The 18,637-nt window shown below is 41.8% G+C and overlaps 2 protein-coding genes and 1 pseudogene across 2 annotated transcripts; 2 read left to right on the top strand and 1 right to left on the bottom strand.

Moving 5' to 3' along the window:
- Positions 1-262: 262 nt before the first annotated feature.
- LOC139954694 (uncharacterized) lies at positions 263-2,857 on the bottom strand. The gene has a single exon (XM_071954613.1). The coding sequence runs from the start codon at positions 2,855-2,857 to the stop codon at positions 263-265; it is 2,595 nt and encodes an 864-aa protein (XP_071810714.1).
- An 11,576-nt stretch (positions 2,858-14,433) lies between these two features.
- LOC139954693 (uncharacterized) lies at positions 14,434-16,961 on the top strand (annotated as a pseudogene).
- A 120-nt stretch (positions 16,962-17,081) lies between these two features.
- On the top strand, positions 17,082-18,169 carry LOC139954789 (uncharacterized). The gene has a single exon (XM_071954721.1). The coding sequence runs from the start codon at positions 17,082-17,084 to the stop codon at positions 17,877-17,879; it is 798 nt and encodes a 265-aa protein (XP_071810822.1). The 3' UTR covers positions 17,880-18,169.
- The last annotated feature ends 468 nt before the right edge of the window (positions 18,170-18,637 follow it).

The following is an 18,637-nucleotide window of genomic DNA, read 5'->3' as shown; positions in this document are numbered from 1 at the left end:
AGACCTCGTCAACCATTGGCAAGCGTTTCCCAACAGCCCTACCTGCCCGTATAACAGTATCATCTAACACTTTCTTGGATGTCTTATTTATGTTACCAACCCAGGAAGTTATGCAGTATGACCAAACACTACTAATAATAGAGTTGTAAAAAAAAAAAAAAAAAATGGATAAAATGTTCTGGTTCACGTCAAAAGAGACTAATTTCCTCAAGCAATACATTCGTGGTTTCAAACGTTTGGCAACATACTCAACATGTGCATCTCACTTTAGCTGATCATCCATAACTACACCCAAATATTTGTACTCAGTTACCCTATCCACTGTCTTACTGTCAATGACCACAGGTTCGGGCACTATCTTGTTCGCTCTCCGGAAGTCTATAATGAGTTCCTTCGTCTTGCTGACGTTAAGATGGAGATAATTGCTGTCGCATTCAGCAACAAAATTGGCAATTTGTTCACGGTAGATCCGGTCATCGTCATTTTTAATCCGGCCAACGAGAGCAGTGTCATCCGCGAACTTGATGAGCGGACAGCTGAGGTCAGTGGAGCGTATTCCGGAGGTATACAGAGTGAATAGGAATGGTGCTAACACAGTGCCCTGTGGTGCTCCAGTGCTACATTCCATAATGTCAGATACAACATCACGACCGATACGTACAAATTGTGAGCGGTTAGTGAGATAGTCCAATACCCATCGAACCAAAGCATGTGGCACATCATCAGATCCAAGTAAAACGTTAGCTAAAATATGAGGTTGCATCGTATTAAAAGCAGATGAAAAATCAAAGAACATGATGCGAGCGGAGACTTTACCAGATTTAGAGTCTTCGAGATGGGAGTATAATGTGTCCAATGTGAACAGGAGTGCATCGTCAGTGTTGCGTCCCTTCCTATATGCGAACTGGTGATCATCCATTAGGTTTACAGTTAGCCTTTTGATATACTGCAATATAAATCTTTCACATGATTTCATGGCTACGGAAGTGAGCGCCACCGGACGAAGATCATTCATGCTGGTGATAGTTGACTTTTTGGGCACCGGAATAATACAGGATTGTTTCCATAGGCGAGGGATGCACTGGGTCCTAAAGCACAAGTTGAAAATGTGGGTGAAGATATATGACAATTGATGGTTACATAGTTTCAAAACTCGCGGTGAGAGTTTGTCCGGTCCAGCTGATTTTGATGCGTTCAGCCGCGAGAAATCTTTAAGTACATCATCCTCTGTTATGGTTAGGAAAGGCGCGGACTCCCCGGAAGTTACTCTGAGAATACGTTCGATTTCATCCGTGAAATCGTGGCAATCGAACCGGTTATAAAATGAGTTCAGTTGATTGGCGTAGGTTTGGGAGTATTCTGGTAATGAGCAATGCTTCGAGCTACCGTTAGTATAACCGCTCATCAAACGCATGCCGGTCCACACATCCCTAATGTTGTTTGTTGTGAAATTATTTTCGATTTTCCGTTTATAAGCATCTTTCTCTTGTTTGATTACAGAGTTAATCTCCTTCTGAATTAGCTTCAAGTCATTTTTAGAACCCGTTCTGAATATCAGTTTCTTCTTATTGATCAACTGTTTCACCCTTTTAGTAATCCATGGCTTGTTATTGGGGTAACATTTGACTTTCTTCGTGGGAATGATGGCGTCCTCACAAAATTTGATATAGGAGCTGACGGTGTCCGTTAATTCGTGAATATCATCGGCAGTGTCAACAAACATTTCCCAGTCCGTGCGATCAAAACAGTCTTGGAGTTGATCCAGGGCATCATCCGACCATTGTTTGATTGTAATTACCCGCGGCTTTTCACGCTGGACGACAGGCCTGTACTTTGGTAACAGGAGAACGAGGTCATGGTCGGCTTCACCAAGCTTAGTCAACTGGGATGATACATAAGCGTCTTTGACGTTGGTGTAACAAAGGTCCAGAGTCGATTCCCCCCGTGTTGGACAATTGACGTGTTGATAAAACCGTAATCCCGGGTGTTTCATTGATCCATGGTTGAAATCTCCATTTACCACAACAAGGGCATCAGGGGCTTTAGCTTCCAAATCTTGAATGGCCTTAATCAACTCAGCACTACCCGCCTTGGCAACGGACTTGTCCGGTATGTAAACAGTACAGACTAAAACGTGTGAGAACTCCCGCGGTAGATAAAATGGCCGTACAGAAACAGTTAACATTTCCAGGTGGGGGGTGCAAACATAGTCCTTTCTGTACACATTATTTGGGTGACACCACTTCTGGTTGACGTAAACACACACACCTCCCCCACTGCATTTACCAGCCGCTTCCAAATCCCTGTCACCACGTACCAGTTGGAATCCGTCGATGTTAACATGATCGTCACTATGGTTACCTGTCAACCATGTCTCTGTTAACGACACAATACAAGTATTCCTGAAGTCCGACAAATATCTCACACTCGCACAAAGTTCATCCATCTTGTTGCTGAGAGATTGAACATTTCCCATTATGATTGAGGGTAAATAAGGCCGGTTCTTACACTGACTATTCCTTCGTTTGACACCTCCTGCTTTCCCACGCTTTCGTCGCCTCATCTCTTTTGGTAATCGCATATCTGGTAGTCCTGTACCGACTGCACATCTAGTACCGATTGCGCGAAGTTCCGATGGAGTGTAATAGAAGACTGTCCGGTGGCCATTATGAAAAACCTCGCCATTTCCGTGGGAAACGATACAAACAGTCACAAACACAACCAACAAAACGATAAACATCCACTTAGAGCACATATTGACAGCATTCGGTGGATAAAACAGCGACAATAGAACGATGAAACATGGAATTCCAGAGGAAACTGCAAGCTGTGTCGCCACGCGAGCAGCGCCACACATCCTATCCCAGCGCCATAACTATAAGCATGTATTACTTCCATGACTTCCCCTCTCTGCTTGTGTGACAACTCTTTCTAGATTTCTACATCTCGCCATGTTTGAGTTTGCACCAATGACGGACCCAAGTTATCATCTAACCACCCAAATTCTTCACCTTCATCTGTTTTTCCACTGTCCACCATGCCTGAATTTTCACTACTGATTTCATGTACCACACCAGTTACATATACACATTTAGAGATTTGGGTTTCTTGCTCTCTGTTATACCAAATTTTGCACAAGTTAACATGTACAATCCTGTTAGACTTACATTTATCAGGCAACTCAATTTCATAATTCACCCGATTTATCCGTCTTTTCACAACATACGGTCCCTGCCACTTGTTGTCAAACTTTGAAGGCCCCTCTGGAAGAAATACCAATACCCTTTCACCTGCCTTAAATTCCCTGGGGGTGGCATTCTTGTCATAATTCTTTTTCATTTTCTTTTGGCTTTTCCTTGTGTTCTCATTAGCATCTTGCAATAGTTTCGGGATGCGTTTGCGCATACTCAGCAAGTGTGTTACCACATCATTGGGATCACTATCAGATGATACCCACATATCTTTAAGAGTGCTCAGTGGACCTCTAATTTTTCTACCATACAGCAATTCAAAGGGAGCATATCCTGTGGTAGCACATGGGACTTCCCTGTAAGCGAATAAAAATGAAGGTTTGTACTCATCCCAATGTTTCATTTGATCCTCCGTCAAGGACCTCATCATGTTTTTGAGAGTACCATGAAAACGTTCTGTCATACCATTTGTTTGTTGGTGCCTCGCTGAGGTTGCGATTTGGGTAATATGGAGTCTACTGCAAATCGATTTCATAACCCTCGACATGAAGTTTGTCCCTTGGTCATGAACAATTTCCCTGGGTAAACCTATCCTAGCGAAAACCTGTATCAGGGCATCCACAACTGTTTCTGCTCTGATGTTGGACAAGGGGATAGCCTCAGGATACCTGGTGGCATAATCCAGAATGGTGAGCAGGTACATGTTCCTTTTCCTAGTCCTTATCATTGGGCCAATTATGTCTATACCTATACGTTGGAAAGGTGTATCAATAATTGGCATGGGTAGTAATGGATACTTGCGAATTTGTTTGCCTTTATCCAATTTCTGACATACTGTACATGTTCTACAGTAATGTGATATGTCTTGAAAGATTCCCGGCCAATAGAAATGCATTAACACTCTATCCTTCGTTTTAGTAACTCCCATGTGTCCTGCGTTATCATGCGCCATTTCAAGAATATCTGTTCTACATTCCTTTGGTACTACAATCTGTTCTGTCACTTGTACCTTATCTAAGTCACCCTCATGGCCTTTATTCTGGGCTCTTTGCCACTTCCTCAGTAATAACCCATCTTTGGTAAAGAAGCAAACTCTATGCGTGCCTACTTCTTCTGACTGAACTATCTCTTATCCCTTGTAGAGAGGCATCTGAGTTTTGCATAGCTATTAGCCTTTCCTTATTAATTGAAACTATTTTGGTTATCCCAGCACTGACAGGTTCTAACACAACCGGTTTTCCTCCTTGTTCCATCTCATTTGTTTCTTCTATTCTATCTTTTACCTTGTCACCATGTTCTTTTCACCGTTGCTCAACATACTCTCTTAGTTCTCTTTCACCATGTTTAAACTCTTGTACTTCATTCCGTGCTTGAGCTCTGGTTAATACACAGATGTCTCTTCTAATGGCTTCCCCACAATGAGAATCTAAATCATGACCAAGAAGAAAATCTTTCTGCAAACCTTCAGTAACAGCTACTCTTACTTTGCCAGTTATCAGCTCACAGTTTAGTTCCACTTCGGCCAATGGGACTTCAACTGTCCCTCCCACAGCTGATACTGTTATCCATTTACCATTTAATTTGCCTATCCCCCAGGTGGATGCCTAAATCAGTAGGGAGGCAACTAATTGCTTGCTCGACAACTAATAGTTCTTTTACAGCTTCAACATCCTTTTCTTCTACATCTGAGAATTTTATCCAACCATTTAAATGGTGATTGAAGTCATTAACCCACCCTGACACAGTTTGATCTCTTTTTTTTTGTGGTGTTTCTAAATTTGACTCTGTAAGTTTCTGCTCTCTGTTAGTATGGCAGCTTTTATCGTATCATAATTCTGAGACTCTGTTATAGGGAGGTTCACATAGGCTTCCTTAGCCTTACCAGATAAATTTGGGATAAAAAATATTGCCCACTGTGATTTATCCCACTTGTTTGTTTCTGCTAACATTTCAAAACCTCTAAGATATACATCGACATCTTCATTTTCATGCAGACGAGGTACCTTCATCAAATTTACACTTTCACCACTTGCCACTGAAGTTGGGTTCGCTTGAACTTTGGCAGTTTCCTTCTCTGTCTGAAGTTGCTGTAGTTTTACTTCTTTATCTGCCTCTACTTTAGCCTTGTTCAGTTCATGATCTTGTTTGGACTTTTCTATTTCAATTTGTGCTTCTACCTTACGCATCTCTAGTAAGTAGTCAATCCACATTTCTTTTGGAAGACCTTCAGGTATCCCTGGTGGGCAAGTTTCGTCTTCCTTTCTATCTGTTGTGTTCATTTTCACTTCATTTTCTCTGATCTTAAATTATACATGATGCACCCTTAAATGGAGAAGATGAAAATAGCAATTATAAATAAATATATAACAATTTACAACCTTAATGTAAGTGTCACCTCTTTCAGATTCTCCACCGCAGTTTCAGCCAGAAAGTGTCCAAGAAGAACTCCTCGAAAATGAATCCATACAAGTGACTCAGCTCTCACAGTTGGTTGCTGTCTGTTTTATATATTTTGGTTTCTCCTTCTCTGCCACCAAACAAATGACTTTTTCCACCCTTGGGCGTTGAATAATCTCCGCCGTACAATAAGCTCCACCACTATGCGGTTGTATGATGTTGTTACATACCCTCGGGATCTTGCTTCTTTCAATGTTCCTGAGACGATGACTATCCATCCATTTCGCCCAAGATTTCTGTGTTACATAATTTCTTTTGAATAAACAATCGTCTGCATGACTAACACATTAGTAAACGATATATATATATATATATATCTTTGAGTCTTATTGACTTTTTGCTGGTAGCGGATGTATCACAATGGTAGTGGGCAAACACCGAGGTATTTCTTCTTTTAAACCGTTGCCACCATGTTACGTAGTGTGGGGTAATAAGTTCAAGAAAGTGTCATTCGTTGCTTTTCTTCCTTTATTTTTCAAACTCCACATAGCTCCACATAACTCCACTGCTTCCTTTCACAATTCCTTCACATCAATTTTCCTTAAACAACCTCTGCTTCCTTGCAACACTATCCTCGCTATCTTCCCACACTCCCTTACGCTTCTCTCCTTTTCTCGTCTCCTAATACCTTGGCTCCTCACCTCACAAAAGCCACAGTCCAACTGCCCGTAACCCCTCTCCTCATCTCTGGCTCTATCCTTTAATCCTATTAGCAAGTCTTTACGTACAAAGTAATCCCAGCCTTGTAATCCCCTTAAGCTATCCCTAGGACATAAGCAGCTTTCCTATCCTATCCTATCCATAATATCGTTACATATATTGTACAATGGTTAATGTTTTCAATTAAATGATAAATGTTTAAATGATGAATTAACCATGTGAATTATTCAATGAAAAATGGAAATGAAAGATAGCACTGGGAAAGCAAATGTTTACATGCCAAACACAAGGATTTGACCACTGGTGACCTCAAATGACCTTGCACCTATTTTTTCAACATAAATCCTATTAAATATAAAACCTACTATTTAAATATAAATATCTATAAAATCCCCCAACAGGCCCCATAACCTGATTGACTTTGACCAACATCGCACACACGGACTGAGTGAATAACATTTTTAATTGTTGAAAGGTTATTGTTATTATTATTATTATAATAATAATCTGTCAACAATTTACAGCATATATCTGTTGAGTGTTGACAGATAGATACAATGAATGTGTGATGCCTATTTTTTTAAAGTAAAACGTGACTATATGTTACATGTAAAAAAAAAATGATAATATGGGTCAGTAACTGTCTTATAAGAACTGTGAAACTTTAGGATAAAACCTTTTTTTCCTGGTACATGCATTCCATTGTTTAAATAGGCCTAAATACTAGTACTATAACTGCTTCTTTTACCATATTTTAGTGTCTAACCTCTCGAGACATCAGATGACATTTGAACTGCACCAAAAATGATGACCATGATATTATGAGGAATCTACATACCAAATATGTGATTCTCAACCTTGCTAAGTGATGGTGTTTACATGAATCTTACAAGCATTTGCACCGGGTATTTGAGCTGAATTGTCTATAAGCATGGGCGAGTTGATTGACTCTACTCGAGTCGCGATTCCTGCCCAGTTACTGGAGTAATCACTCCAACACTTTAGGATCGCCAAAAATTCTGGCAGGATATTTTTATTGCAAATCCAGCCAGGTTTCAATTCCAAACAGGTGCATATGTATTATCTACTAAGTAGAGGATAATCATTAATTGGAGTTTCAACAACGGCAGACTGGTGATCATTTGCTGGAGATGATACTGATGCAGCTGAAATTAAAAAGAGAAGGTTCACACTTGAACAACACATAGCTCGAATTTGGTTCATTCTTTGTTTATGGGTTGGCTTCAGAAAATAGGAGACCTAAAATTGTTTATGCTACAGTTCAAATGCTATGAGGTCAACAGCGGTCACAAACTGACAATCTTGTAGACCAACCCATCAGATTCAGGGCAAACTGGTATGATACTCATACACGGTTCCAGGTTGCCCTTGGTGGGTCAGTGCATAGTTTGAGTTGATTGAGGTGAAATGTCAATTGCTAAGCCACAAATGTGCTACGTTCCATGCATCACATACTTAATTGGTGTCTATGTTCGGCTGTTAGTTGTGTAAACTAGAGTAATAGCATATTTACATCATGGTTTGACATGGCTTACCTTACATGACAAGGAATCACAAAACCTTTTTGGTTTTCTTTTGTACCCAGTTGTTGACCTGATGTGATATTTGATCTCCCTCAAAATAATGATCCTATACCAAAAATTCAAACTTAAATACATGAATTTATCACAATTTGTCATATCACCACAAATTTAGCCATTGACCTATATGTTCATCCAGACATCAAATGACTTTCAGCTACTCAATTGTTTTTGAATTGTACACTTTTCCTACTTAAGCATAACATATGATAAATTCTTTCGCCTGTAACAATGAATATGAAATAAAAAATACCTCTGACTGCGAAAAGCAATGGTGGGTGTTCCAGAATCTGATGGCTGAAATAGCTAAATGAAAAAACCAAGAAGACAATCAAATGGTGAAATTAGAATTGAAAGAACCTTGGTCAATGGGACCACTTGTTTCAGGTGTTGACTGGTTCATGAACCAAATTCCACATCCCTTGCTGGAAGCTGGGGCAATTTGAAAGAGATAGAGCCCTTACCTATCCTATATCCTTTTGTAGCCAACCTACCAACCAATTTGAATTCATCACAATTTTCTCGTGTTGAGTTAGCCAGCACAGGTGAATGGAAATAAAATTGAAAACACAAGGGGCTGTTTTTATTCAGAAAGTGACCCCTGGTTCATAGGCACAGCGATGGAACCAGGAGCCATTTGAAGAAGCCAAACAGCTACTGTTGCTGGGCTTGAAAGCACTCTTACAGTATATATTATTGTTACAAATTTAACGTCCAAGTACATTTCTATTGGCAAATTTGGCTATAGCTATCACAAAACAAATCATTGGTTGTCATAACTCTGGCATTTTATTACCGTACTGACGTGAGTATAGTTCCACTTTCGAGTATAACCCCCCCCCCATAGGTTTTGGGTAAATTTCGGAAAACAGCCGTGCACCCTAGTAAAGTCCCACTGTATTTTTTTATGTTCCTCAACTGCCACGATTCTCCAAAATCGGTCAAATGGATTTGTAATAAAAATATCAACTGTGTCATCAGTTCAAAAGTTAAAGTTGTAGACAAGACAAAAGACAACGATTTTTTTTCCTCAATGATCTATTTCATCACGGCATGTGAGGGTCTATTTAGAACTTAACGTAAATTTTGTGTCCGACCCGGCCCGCATGTCAAGTCCCACCCCCAATGTTCGCAATATTTCACCTTAAATAGGGGTGAGACTATACTTGCCGCACTGGCGTCAGTACGGTATTATGAAATGAATGCATCTTTTGATATGAACTAACATTTAAGCAACATTATCCAAATATTGTCAAGATCGTGTGTTTAAAATGACACGCCGAAATGACACAGAAGATCGCAAACTCATAATTACTGATAGTGACAAACATGCCAATATCATCACTATTGGCCATATGTTTGCAAAGTTATGAGCATTCAAGGCTTTGTATTCAACTTTGGGTAAATTGGAACATCCCATTCAATGAAAACATTGACTTTGTACCAGTTTTCAATACAATTGGCAACATTTACTATTTTGGTTCCTTATCTCTGCAAGAAAATAAATGTCTATTACAAATACTCTATATAGTTTTATAAATAATATCCAGTAGTATGCCTTTAATACTTAGAAGGTCTTGATCTGGAATCAAAAGTAGCTTCCCCTGCCAACTGCCATTTGTATTATTCTTACAGATGAGGATCTTTCAAGGATTTTGATTTTTTTCCCCTTACCACACTTAGCTTATTTAAAACCAACAACACCAAGAGACATCTGAGCATACTGTTCACACAAATAGAGCTTCTATTCACCATCAGGATGGTAGCAGTACCATGTTGTTTCTTTGGTGACCCTGAAAATTTTCGATGCAAAAAAGATTTTTTATTTCAGTATTCATTAGTTTTATGAGAATACACGGTAATACTAGTGTATGTACCGAGATGAGTAAAAACTAGGTCGGACAACTAAATGCACTAATCATTCTTTGAGGCTGGCCGGGTTTAAAATCTATGTTATTTGACCTCTGTTGACCTGATATGACATTTGACCTCTACCACAATGAATAGGTATCTGAAACTCATTATGAGAAACTTGTATACCAAGTATGAAATTGAAGAAGCAGAAAAAACTAATGTCTGTACAGTAAGTCTGTTAAACAAGCAGTGTTACACATACGTCATCATGACTGCATAGATTCCTGGGCTGTGCTTTTACGGTCATTTTACTAACCGTTTACACAGTGTAACTAAACGCTCGCTTTTCGGTTAACCGAAATGGTTAAGTTTGTTCAATATGGTTGGAATAGGAATAGAAAGATGCAAATTTAATAGGTTTTTACATTGTGAATTGTGTATACCAGGCTTTGTGTACCGGTTACACAAAACGGCAATTTGGAACCGTGAACACGGTTATTCGACGCTCAGTCGGTTAACCGTGGAACTGGTTAACCGGCACAGTCCGGATTCACTTTCCCCTCCATCAATGAATAAAAAATAGGCTGCATTTTAATTTTAACAAGACCCCAAGGGGCACTATGGTTCCTTGCTTATAAGCCTATATTTACAAGGGAGCAGAACTGCCCCAAAATTGTTTTTTGGATGTACACATGATAATGCACTCTGTCCTGAATGTTAATTGCTGGAACGGTATCAAAATAAACTTTTGGCCATCATAACTTGAAAGTCAGGTGTCCAATTGAAGCGGGAGTTGATTTTCTCTATAGAACACACCAAGCTGTACCATATATCAAAAGATTGACCTTTTTTGGGGGGGCCTATAACTCTCAAAATAAGCATATTTTTCAGATTTAAACTTTGACCTCCTAGTCAGATGTAGTTAGACAGTCTGAATAATAAAGTATGTATGACCATCCTAACAGTACTTTAATAATAAAATACTAAAACTTTGACCTCTGATAACTTCGCACACAAAGGTCACACAGGGGTGAACCTATTGCCAATTTTGATCGGAAGATCAATTGTGATCTGAATATGGCCACAAAACTTCAAATAACCCAAGAAAGTAGTAATGGTCACCCGAGGTCAAGAGTCAGCCAGATGCGGGTCGACTATTGGATTACAATAGCGCAACTCCCAACCTTCACAGACATTCTGTTCTCGAGTTATTGCAAAAATACTACTTTTTTACCCCTAATTGACCTTGGATCACATGACCGTTATGTTTGGAATTATCCCTTACCCCATTAACACCTAGTCCCAAAATAGCAACCATGTCGGACCCTGTCAGTGTGGGTTTTGTAACAAATTATTGCCAATATACTACTTTTTGTCCCCTAATTGACCTTGGATATTGGATATTTTCGAAGATCTGCCTCTACTTCATTTACAACTTGTTCCAATATATCAGCCATTTCAAATTTCATCAATGGGAGTTGTTGCAAAAGATAGCTTAAGTGGAAAGTGTGTTGCCCATAAGTGACTTTCAATAAACTTGGATGACCTGACAGTTCTTATCAAAAATGTTTCCCTTCAAGATGTGCACTCTATCCTAATATTGTTATGTGCTAAAAAGGTATCAAAACCAACCTTTGGCCCCTCATAACTTGAGAACCAAGTGTCCGATCGAAGCGGGATATGGAAGGTCACACAGGGGTCAACCATGGACAATTTTAATCAGAAGGTACCTTTTGAGATCCGAACATAGCCACGAAAATGTGAATAACCGAAGGAACTAGTACAGGTCACCGGAGGTCAGAGGTCACCCAGATGCAGGTCGACTATCGGATTACAATAGCATACAAAAACTCCCAACATTGACAGACACTTTGTTCTCAAGTTATTGCAAAAATACTAGTTTGTCACCACTAATTGACCTTTGTTGGCCTTGGATCACATGACGGTTATGTTTGGAGATGATCCTTGCCATATTCACAACTAGTTCCAAAATATCAACCATGTCGGACCCTGTCAATGGGAGGTATTGCTTCGTTTATTAATTTGGTTTTCGGCCCCTAACTGACCTTTGGTGACCTTCACAGTTACCAAAAACAATAGGGCACATCTCTTACTATGGCGTACCAATGACCCGCCATGCGGGATATAAAACGTCACGGCCAAACGGCACTACCGAACCATCCCATTCTGAAAAACGAAACTCAGGTCAAGCGAGCCAATAAAACATACGCCCGCCGACCTGCAGAGACAAAAACGCCCAACCCCCCACTCAAACATTTAAAAAAACACAAAAGGACGACCAACACGGAGCGAAACGAAAAACCCCTCCTCAGCACACCACCGTCCAAAAAAGGCAGCCCCGGATAAACGGCGAAAATCGCCTTCAATCTGAAGGCGAATGTCAGACTTCACCGCCTCCAGGACTGCCTGCCAACTGGCAAATTTACCCCTAAAAACCGCATCACATCTATTCCGCCAAACATGTTTTTTTCACAATAAAGCAAACAAAAATAATGCGGTGCAACACACCAACCGAACAAACTGGAGGGTCTACCCCATATAAAATAAAGCCCTGTCCTACCGACCATGAACGGTCTCCCGTAACACGGTCGGTCCAGGTCTGGAACCACTCCCATAAGTTAACTACAAAGCAACAATGCCAAAAAACATGAGCGGTACTCTCTAAGCTGTCACAGCCGGTCCTTTGGCACAGTCCATCACCCAATCGCCAATGATACTTTTTAAGGAAAAGTCGCCCAGGACAGAACCTGGGCACGAAAAGCAAACTACCGAACGACTGATCCGCTTCTAACCCCAGTTGACCCTTACATCGGGACTGTGACTGTGTGATCATCGTCAGGTGTGCATCACCATTCCCCTCGAAAGGGAACAGATACTACACATGATCGGCCAAAAGGCCGAGATGTCTTTTTAGGTTGGTCACCAAGGCACCGTGTGCAATTCTCCATGCAAGATCACGGAGCCTGCCACCATTCAGCCATACAAATGCACAAAAATTGCATTCAAGGCCCTATCCCGCAACGAACTGTGAACGAGGGCCGGCTGTGACAGGTCAACAGGGGGCAACTCAATCAGAGCGGAGCAAATGAGACGCACCACCCTGTTTGGAGTACTGCTATGCGGTTCTCTGTTGCTAAACAGCGCCGGGACCCACCGACGTAGGTGCAAACCGCCCCAAAAACGGAAAAATTTGCACAGGGGAGCGAAAGCTCCCAATAGCCGCCAGCGTTTTTTTTTTCCGCCACGACGAACGTGGGTTTCAGGTTTTTCAGGAATTTACAAATTCGTTTGAAATCAGAGTGAGGGTTTAGAAAGTGGGTTAAGGATACAGTTTCTATGAAATTGCAGGATTGTCGTTCATAATCTGGGGTGAAAACTAGGAAAAAAGATTCAAAACATGTTTTTTGAAAAAGCGCCACATGTTTGGAATCCAGGGATTTCATTGGCAGATGCCCACGTTCGTCCTGGGAAAAAAAATACGCTAGCCGCCATGATGGAAACGACGTAATACATGGCCGAATAATACCGAACATTCACGAAGTGAATTGAGCGTGAGATCTAATAATAGATTTAATCTGCCACGTGCTTTTGTCGACATTTCGGACTTTCAAATCAATTAAGTATCTTTTGAATGACTTTGTAGATGCTTTTGTGCAATAATGTTTAACTTCTGTCCCGGGACTTCTGTATCTGCAACAAGTACTGTGTGATAAAGGATGTTTTCTTCGCTCAGAGATTTGATATTAGGGGGTGCACTATTGGAATGATGAAAAGTTGATTCGACGGGGGGATCATATAAGAGAGTTACTTCAAGCTAGGGGACTATGGGTGTGACTTTTTAACGAGAGGAGAAATTGACACACACCATACTTGAATATCTATGTACAAATTGATAACCGTCTAGTGTGGAATTTCTATATCACTGTATGTCACAGTAATCACCCTGTACCTGCACTATGCACCTGCCTTTTTGTAAATAGTATCCACTCAAATTGCACCTCATCTGTATTCAACTCTGTTTGATTACGAAATAAACAAGTATATATACTTACTTCTCACTTTGTATTGATTTAATCATTTTATAGCTTAGGCTATTTAGGGTCTACTTACACTCATCCGCGGCCTCCCGCCTTCCGCGGTCTCATTCCCCCACAGTACACCCCATCATCTCCTTAGAGGATTCCCCCAGATACCCCCCGGGACCATTTCCCTCCAGGGTACCGTACTCCAGGGCAATGCCCCCCCCCCACCCTGAGGCCGAAAACGACGACTTTGTTTTTCCGGAAATAAACGTACATGATGCTCACGAGTCGAACTTAGTTATAAGGCGGGACATTTCCCGGACCAGAAAAACTTAGCAGAAGATCTGCGTCATATTTACTACCAAAGTGTGAGTAGAACAAGCTACAATTTCTTCGAATTCCTTGCCGGTGCGCGCGCCCCTTCCACGTGTGATAGAGCGCCCGGCAATTACATCTTATAGCCAATTCGAAGCCTAACTTTTTCGCGGGAGTAATCAAGACCACGTGTGTAGTGCACACAATCACCAGCCAGTTTCGGCGGCAGAATCTTTGAGCAGATCGAACACTTCGGAGTCCTCAGTCTCGACGCAGCAGTAAAATTTCCGCTTTTTTTCGATTTCTTTCAAAATGGAAGAGGCGGAGGAGAGTCCGGAAGTGATCATGGTGATACCAAAGAAGATGCCCTGGATACCGCATTAGTAACGGTAAGTAAACATTTTTCTGTATAACAATTTTAACTTCTCATAGGCTATAGCCTATAACAGATATGCCACTGTGAAATCTAAGTTCATCCTGTCCTCCGTGCATTCTAACCGGTGCATTTAAGACAGATCTCATTTTTATACGTTTGAAAACAAATCGCCACCGTAGGCCTATAGAGGATTCTTTTAACTCAGTTGGTTGACATTTTATTTCCTTCACAACAAGACAACCTTTCAATGCCCACTCTGTGAAGAGAAATTTACCATGAAAAATAATTTGAAACGTCACCATATCAAAATCCATAAGAAGCCGATGGAGGACGATTCGAACGTTGCGAAATCGAAATGCCTTCACCGAAATTGCGAGAAGTTATTTTACCATAAGTCAAAAATGCTCAAACATATGGAAGAGGAGCATCAGGTTCAAAGCACCAGTAGCCATCACCACTTTGATTCTGAGAAGGAGTTTCTAGACTGGAAAGAAAAGGAGGAGATGTCAAACTCGGTCATCGACCAAGTATACGTATTACGTTTGCCAGCGTGATGGATCAGAACAGCCACATCGTTCTAAGGATCAGTCAGCCCGGAAGACCGATCGACGAAATACAAAATGCTAAATAAAGACTGGTACAACCTGTCCCGCAAGGATGTCAGTCCACACCAACAGTGAAAGCGGCATGATCGATGTAACTTACGTGCGGACACACAGTCATGAACCCTCTTTCAGGGATACACAACATCATCCCATTTCGAAATCGATAACAACAGAAATTGAGAGCAAGATTGCGCTAGGCATTCCGACTACCCAAATCCGGCGGGAATTACGCGACGGTCTTGGTGACAGGGATAATCGTGATGGAACAGCGGTCGGCCAACTGAGGGCTTACCAATGTATCAGCAAGCGAATAATGCACGAGATGTCCCGGAAGCTCAATACCAACGCGAGACTGCATCCCCAAGACAATATTTCCACGTACCTGTTCATAAACAAGCTTGAAGATGAAAAGTACAACCCCATACTAGTCTATAAGCCCCAGGGAGATGGTGTATTCATTGGTGACCCCGCGATGGGAGATCTACCCCATGCCAAGGACCTGTTTATAGTCGGACTACAAACCAAGCAACAGCTAGAAGTCATGCATGGAAGAGATATTCTTTGCATTGATGCCACTCACGGAACGAATCATTATGGTTACAGCCTCACAAACCTCATTGTTCCTGATGAGTTTGGCAAGGGATATCCTGTTGGCCACCTGATATCAAACTACACGGACGAACAGACTCTGTACTACTTCTTTAAAGAGATCAAGAAGCGAGCCCCAAATTTAGTCGTAGCAGTGGTGACGTCTGATGATGATTACAGCGGCCCAAATGCCATGAAAGCCGTTTTTGGTAAGGACATCAAGCACATTCTGTGTAAATGGCACATTCATAGGGCGCGGCAACGGAAGCTTAAGCACCATATTCCGACTGATAACAACCTCCGAACAGAAATCTACCAATGCCTCATTATAATCCTGGAAGAGAAAAGTACCAACAGATTCGACGAAGTCACATCTGCCCTTCAAGGAGAAATATACTCCAAAATGCGAATCGTTCGTGAAGTATTTATTTTCGAATTACATGAACAGACCACAAGCCTGGGCCATGTGCCATCGAAATTTCCCTCATGCCAGGACAGACACCAACACGTTTGTTGAGGCGTTCCACAATCGACTGAAGACCTACTTCATGAAGCGACAGCCCAATCGGAGAGTAGACGACCTCATCAACCTTCTGTTGGTGATCGAGGAGGAGGACTACTGGCGTAGAAAGAGCGACCTTCAGTACAAATCCGTAGCACCACGACCAGCAGCCTCAAAGGAATCGCGGCACAAGAATGGCCTGAAGATGAAGACTGAGATGTTGGATGCAAACACCTGGCGGGTCAAGTCCCAAACTGACGTCTGGCATTCCGTTTCAGCCCTGGAGAGAAGATTTTACCAAGACCACTGCTTTGAAAAATGCCAGGAACTGGCTTGTCTTGGTCTTTGCTCCCATCTGTACCATTGCAACTGTGATGATAACGCATTGTTGTGCAAACATATACATAAGATCCATGCCTTCCAAGTGAGGATGCATCATATCGCCAGGACTGAGGTAGAAGAAGCAGACACGGCAGACCATTTTCAAGGGTATTCACATGAGCTTCCTCTTACAACAACAGACATACCGAATGAAGAACACCAACCCAAGCCAGCTCCTCCTGAACGGTTGCTAGAAGCTACAAAACTGGATGTGTCAAAGTTAGAGGATATGTTACAGAACGAGGTTGTAGTCAGGGCTTTACTACCCCAAATCAATGGTACATTGAAACGTCTGCTTGCCCAATGCACTGCAGTGATATCGTCTAATGACCGACTGACACAAGAGCCCCAACCTATTGCACGCCGCCAAAAAGATACAGCCGAATGAAAAGCTCCAGCTTCAGCTCAGACCAATGACGAAAGCTCCGAAGCGTAAAGTTGCAGCGCCAATCTTCACAGGCCCCACAGCATCACAAAAGAAAGAGCTTTTGAATTCCTTCTCTCAGACATGCCAGAGGAAAGCAAGAACGATATCACAGTGGTCGCTCCACCACCTGTAAAGAAGTCGAAGCTGGCTCTGAACAAGAAGACGGACAAGCCAAAACAACAAAAGAAACTGCAAACAAAAACGACTGCAGCCACTCCACATGTCCCAGACACAGTGTTTCCATCAGCGAAAGGTGCCACCAACTTCTCATCAAGAACCGTATATGCGCCCTTCACGCCTATTTTGCCACCTTCCATGAATCCCACAGAAACCATAGTCAGGAATGGCCCTCACTCCCTGAACATTATCAACCTCAAGTCCCTTGAACCAGTCCTGCCCCGCGGAGAAAAAATGGCTCTGAAAGTGTGGGATAAGGAATTCAGAGCTGGCTGGCTTTATGACGAAGTCATCAATGCATTTTTTTGGAAGATGCAGGAGGACAATCCTCGACTAATATTTGCCCCAAGCACAACGATGACAGCCATAATGCACTGGTCATCCACAAGAAGACTTTGGTCAATTGAAAGCCTTGACGATAAAGACTTCGCCTTCATACCTTGGAACGCAACGGGAAACCACTGGGTTCTATTTGCCTTGGACGTCGCGAAGAAAACCCTACTCTTCCTAGATCCTCTGATGAACGGAAACGACCAAACTCTAAGCCGGAGAACAAAAGATGCCGCACAGAGGCTCTCCAACATTTTCATGACGAAGTTTTCGTTGCACAATCCAGTCCTGGAACAACCCACAAAGGCTCTGCAGAAAGACGGGAGCAGTTGCGGCGTATGTCTGTCATTATGGCCAGCAGTTAGCATGTAAGAGGTCCTCACCACCCCACTAGAGACAACCCGATTTCGAAAAGAAATATACAACAAGGTATTGGGCAACTGCAAAGTAAAGTCAGTCCAATCAAGGAACTCCTGTGGTGTATGCAAGGATGTGGACGAAAGCAAGTTCTGGGTGCAGTGTTTACGCTGCCAACAATGATACCACTGCAATTGTGTTGGCCTGACATATGAAGAAGCTCAGGCCATGCCATCCTACGAATGCAAAACGTACTAATAGTAAACACATTTTGAAGTCCGGACCGAATCTTGAGGAGGTCGACTCGGAACGTATAAAAAAAACGAAATAGTGATTCATGTTCCTGAATTGAAGAAAGAAACCAAAAGAAATCAACGGTGCCCCCCCCCCCCGCCCGCCAAAAAGCTCGGCATGGGGTGATAAAATAAAGGCATTTTTGGCACATTCTGTTTGTTAATCCAAGCTTATTGCCTCAGGTTGATTTGCTCAGCATGCAGTTTCCCATTATCGTAGGCCCTAAACTAAATAACTGAATTGCGTTTACTCTATATTTGCTGAAGAAAAGATTGCTCACTGTCAATAAACACATAATAAACGTTATACAATGAAATACATACATGACGCACGTGTCCGAGTATAACACCAAATATTAACATCCATCGGTTCACCTTCGGTTAACTTGGGTAAATATCTAGAAATTGTTATTCCGATAACCCCCGGCCATCTTCGGGTATTTTCCTAAAAACTAAGTCACTTTCATCATTGCGACCAGT

Source organism: Apostichopus japonicus, chromosome 17 (assembly GCF_037975245.1).
Source record: "Apostichopus japonicus isolate 1M-3 chromosome 17, ASM3797524v1, whole genome shotgun sequence".
Taxonomy (NCBI): Eukaryota; Metazoa; Echinodermata; class Holothuroidea; order Aspidochirotida; family Stichopodidae; genus Apostichopus; species Apostichopus japonicus.
The sequence above is the reverse complement of the archived record's forward strand: the minus strand, read 5'-3'. Positions and strand labels throughout refer to the sequence as shown.